Source organism: Montipora foliosa, chromosome 5, assembly GCF_036669935.1.
Source record: "Montipora foliosa isolate CH-2021 chromosome 5, ASM3666993v2, whole genome shotgun sequence".
NCBI lineage: Eukaryota > Metazoa > Cnidaria > Anthozoa > Scleractinia > Acroporidae > Montipora > Montipora foliosa.
In genome coordinates, this window is record NC_090873.1 from 8,682,525 (window position 1) to 8,687,386 (window position 4,862).

At 38.5% G+C, this 4,862-nt stretch overlaps 1 protein-coding gene and 1 long non-coding RNA gene across 2 annotated transcripts in view; both read right to left on the reverse strand.

Annotated features, from left to right (window-relative positions):
* LOC138002111 (uncharacterized) overlaps positions 1-1,218 on the reverse strand; it is an 8,958-nt gene extending 7,740 nt beyond the window's left edge. The window contains exon 1 of the mRNA XM_068848204.1: positions 1,069-1,218. Within this exon, the coding sequence (XP_068704305.1) occupies positions 1,069-1,218 (150 nt within the window). The remainder of the gene's footprint in view (positions 1-1,068) is intronic.
* An 868-nt stretch (positions 1,219-2,086) lies between these two features.
* Positions 2,087-4,128, reverse strand: LOC138002901 (uncharacterized). The gene is made up of 3 exons (XR_011123359.1): positions 3,803-4,128; positions 3,300-3,395; positions 2,087-2,914 (listed from the first exon to the last, which is right to left on the reverse strand). It is a non-coding gene; the product is annotated as an uncharacterized lncRNA (long non-coding RNA).
* Positions 4,129-4,862: the final 734 nt, after the last annotated feature.

Here is a 4,862-nt window from a genome sequence, read left to right on the forward strand (position 1 = left end):
ATTTAATTATTTAATATTTATTTCTTTTATTTTATTTTTCATATTTTATTTTCCAAAAAAATGCGCAGCGCCACAAACTAACTTAATGCCTTGTTTATCTGTTTCGAAAAAAATAATAATAGTAACAATAATAACAATAGTAACAACAACAACAACAACAAAAACAAAAACAATTACAACAACAATAACAATAACAATAATAATAATAATAATATTGTTTTTTAAGGGGAGGCAACCTCGTTCCCAGGGCTTCTCCCTCAGGTGGGGGCAGGGCGGTAGGGAAAGCCCCGCCCCCAAATGAGGCAGAAGCCCTGGGAACAAGGTTGCGAGGTGTGGGGGAGGGGATCGTGACTATTCTTGCACGGCATTATTCAGTGCCGTCTTTACCTAAACTAGAAGTATTGCATCAATAATAAGACGCAAAGGGTGGTGATAAAAAAAATCAAGCGCATTGTTTTAAATTTCTTATTTGACGTTTCGTATTCTTCGACATACACCCTCAGAAGTGACCGCTAACAAATTGTTAACTTGTTGTTTGAAATTATTAGCTAGTTACTTATGTTACATATTAGTAAAAGAGTTAAAATTAGTAGTTAATGGCAATTTCTGAGAATTCATCTCGAAGCATACGAGACGTCAAGTAAACAATTTGAAGCAATGCGTTTGCTTATGTTTGTTACTGCTGTTTCTGTTTTATTTTTGATCATTCTTTGTCTTGTACGGTATTATTGGTTTGTGAAACGGTGGATTGCCGTATTTATCTAAACTCGAAATACTTCTCTCATATTGGATAGTTGTTGGACTTGGATAGTTTTCGCTGCTCTTTTTTCTCTGATGGGTATTTTACCTTTTTCCTTTTCGGCTTCTTAGTTTGCGGCAAAGAAATCTTTGATAGGTCGGGAGATCTGCCTACGATTAACGCCTGGATTTTATGCAGTTCTCTTTTAACTTCTCCAGAGAATTTGTGTTCTGTAGAAAATGTGCCCGAGAGATAGTTCCTCTCCCCCGTCCGTGTCCACGACCTCTTCCCCCAGTTGCTTCCTCCTTTGGCCGCTTTGCGGATTTTACTCGATTTTGCTTTGCTACTTCTTCTCTCGGTGACGGCTGCGAGCTCGGATAATCGTTGTTTTCGCTCTTCATGTTTTCCTCCGATTCTTCTTCGTCTTCTTCCTTATTGTCGTCCCGGAGATGTTTTCTTTCTTCATAAGCAAGATGCATCACGTCGTTTGTCCAATTGCGCTTGTAAAAAAACGTCTCTTGCTTGCGGTGGGTTTACTTACAGGAGTTTTGCCCGCCCACCAACCACACAAGTAGTAAAGGGCGGTTTCTTGGTAGCTAACGCACATTTCAGTCTTGCACAAGCACTAGCACACGAATTTCCTTACGGTGCAACTATAGTTGCCTGGGGACAGGGGAAAGAACGACTGATGGTGGTGACCGATGATATAGCACACGGGTTTCTTGGCTGTGGAAAATGTTAAGCAGTATTCAATTTAATTCTTGTCATCTTAGTTTTCTTTGGCGTCCTTCTCGATATGATAACGTAAAAAGACTACAACACAAAAGAAAAGTAACTGATTTCGGATATTAAATGTTTACTGAACACTTTTAAGCGAAACCCTCTACATGTGGACGAATTAGGGACTTCGGACAGTGTGTCATTGAACTATTAGAGATCGGTGTGCCAAGTTGGGTTCGATTGTTTCACCCAGTTGAGCGACTTTAGTCATTATATCTTCGTGTCTCGTGTAGTATTTCAGGGCATTTTAATGTCTTTTTAAAATTTATTTAACAGGGAAAATCTTGAGAATTTTCTTATTTCTATCGCTCTCTCAACTTTTACATTTTAATGTAGCATTCTTAACCTTATCGTCAGTGGATTTCTAAGCAAACATTGCGGCAAATTTGTACACATACGGAATTTTTTAGCAACTTGAACTCAGACTTAAAAATGACAGTGGAACGGTCGCAACGTGGTCATGTTTTATCGCTAGTTTTTACCAGTAAAAGTCTGCGTAAATGTCTTCATCTCATTTTAGTTTATCTTTAATTTGCGAGGGGGAGGGGTTGATTATTCTTTGCATTACACGGCATTGAAATGAGGAACGTAGAGTGGCGTCTTTGTCTCAACTAGAAGTACTGCTGTCACATTGAATAGGTTGTGGTTGTTGTTAATGTTCTTGGACTTGAATGCTTTTCGCTCCTTGCTTCCTTCTGCGCGGTGTTTTGCCTCTTTTCTCTCGGCTTAGTTTGCGATATCTTCCAACGAGGAAGTAGTCTTCTCAAAGAGATCACTCTTAGGAGAGGGCATCTCTGGATGGCGCACATTTCTCTTTCACTTTTCCAAAGTGTTCATATCAGAGTCCCCGTCCGCGACCACGACTTCCTGTACTTGCTACTTGCCTTCGTTTCTTGTTCCAGGTAATGCTGACCACTTTCCGTCTTCTACTCTATGTTGCTTTGGAACAGCTTCTCTGCCTGCTGCAAGATGGCTCTTCGTCTTATTCTGCTTCTTCTTCATCGTCTTGTATGTCTTCTTCCCTTCCGCAGTCTTCTTCCTCATTGTCACACTACGATATTGTTGAAATACGGAAAAATACAGATCTTTTCCACAAATACTAGTGCTTAACTTCAAGAGGACAAAGCCGAAACTCAACGTTTAAACCATTTGAAATTTCTTACCGTCTAGTCAATCCTGCCATGAACTTGTTGACAGCAAGAAGAGACCAACCAAGTACTTCACTTCTGCCAGTTCTACTTATGGGAAGCTTAAAAGCAGTTCATAGTGACTGAGAGTTCCCATGATGTAGCTTCACAGGTTTAGGAGGCTTCAAATAGCAAATGCTCCCTCCGGCAGCAATTTAACCACTGTCAACTCGTCCCTACACTGTATGCACATCAGAACGACTTGTAACTGCAACAGGAGACACTCGGGTGTGAATTAAAATATCATCATACGCGCAGTTTATACAAAGATCGTCACAAACTCCATTATAAAAATGAAAACAGTATACACTTCCGTAAGCAAAATTAAATACATGATCCCACACTATGGCCCCCATTTCAAAGCTTTTAAAACACCTTCGTAATTGCCGATACTACAGGTTGCTTTTGACCCGGTGATATAACGATATAGTCACGCCTGTCTCTCTTGATTTGAATTTGCCGATAAGTATAAAACAACGTTTATCTCCGGTAGCGTCAATCCCTAATCTTTTGACTGTACAGTGAATCATTTAAAGGCCCTGTTCGAAAGCTACAGAAAGCTTACATAGGTATAATGTGCACGCTTTACTTACCGTTAGGTACAACAGAACGTCAAGTTCCGTTTGGCAGTATCACGAATAACTTAAGTCGCGCATCTTGGAGTCCAGTTTGTAAGACAGGGTACAAATCTAAATAAAGAAAAGAAATACTTTACTCTTGTTAGTCATCATCATCAATTTTATTTAGTACTGCAGGTTAAAACAATAGCAGCCAATGAGGCTGATGTGAACCTATAATAACTAATGAAATGTGAGACAATAAACAAAATAATTTATATAGAAAATCCTATGGTGTTCAAGTATACAACTAACTTTAATTGCATGAGTTAGAGATAAATTCAGTGTCAAATTAATTAAAATAAAGTTCATTGAAAAATAAAAATTTCGGCTCAAACTAGAAACTAGTACAATGTAATAATACTTAAAAATATACAACATTTCGGTCTTTCATAGCTATCATGGGTGCTTCGAATGAGAAGCTATTTGTTTTTTGAGAGCCTACGTAAAATACTTTTCAAAATAAAGTTCCAGATTACCTGACCTCTGTATTGTGCTGATTCCTTTCCCACTTTGTACTTCACCCTCGGGATTTCAAACTGTAAACCACCCTTACGCGAAGGTCTGTTATTTAACCTCAAATTAAAATGAGGATATAAGACTTTATCATTCAAAACATCGTGCACAAGGACAAGAAATCATCTCTCGTATATATAAGAAATTGGCAGCCAATTTGGTTTCGCAAGGTTTCCATCCTGGTAGATAACTCGTGTGGCTCTCGCTTGAAAAGGGTTTAAAGAGTGCATAATAGAAGAGCTGCAGTTTCCCCACAATATCAACTATTAAATACAACACGATCTCACACTTTGGCCTGCATTTTATAGCCTTTAAAACACCTTGAGTTCGTAATTGCGGATATGACATGCTGTTATAGACCCAGCCATGACGAAAGAACCACGCCTGTCTCTCTTGACTTGAATTTGCCAATAAGTACACAGGTCAAACCTGTAACAAAAAGCTTACAGATAGAATGTGCAAGTTTCATTCATGGTTAGGTACAAAGCAACGCGCTGTCTTGCAGTAATACGAATAACTACAGTCGCACAACTAGGAGTCAACTGGTTTGTAAGTAGTGCACAAATGTAAATAAAGAAAAAAAGAACTTACTCTTGTTAATAGACATTGGAAGTCTTAATACAAAAACAAGCTGAATCGATCCTGAATTAACTCAACTCCGGTAAAAACGGCATTGTTATAATATAGAGAGTCACAAAAGATGTGTTGATAACAAGGTGACGACGATTTGTACATACCGAGGTGATATGGGATCGCAGATGGATACCTTTTGGTTGTGTGCTTAGGCTTTTGTGCTAAGGTTTTACTTGTACATGTTAAAACGCTATTACTTCTACAAAAAAAAAGATCTGTTCGTTATTAACTTATCATTGCGTTTTCAGGTTAATCGTGAAACTGAAGTTCTCAGAAAGGAAGAATCGCTCCTTTATGCATATATAACCGTTTTTCTTTTATTGATTTATCTACATGTACTTTGTGTAGGGTGGGAAGAGAAAGGGGCGACGTCAAAATCCCAATAACAAG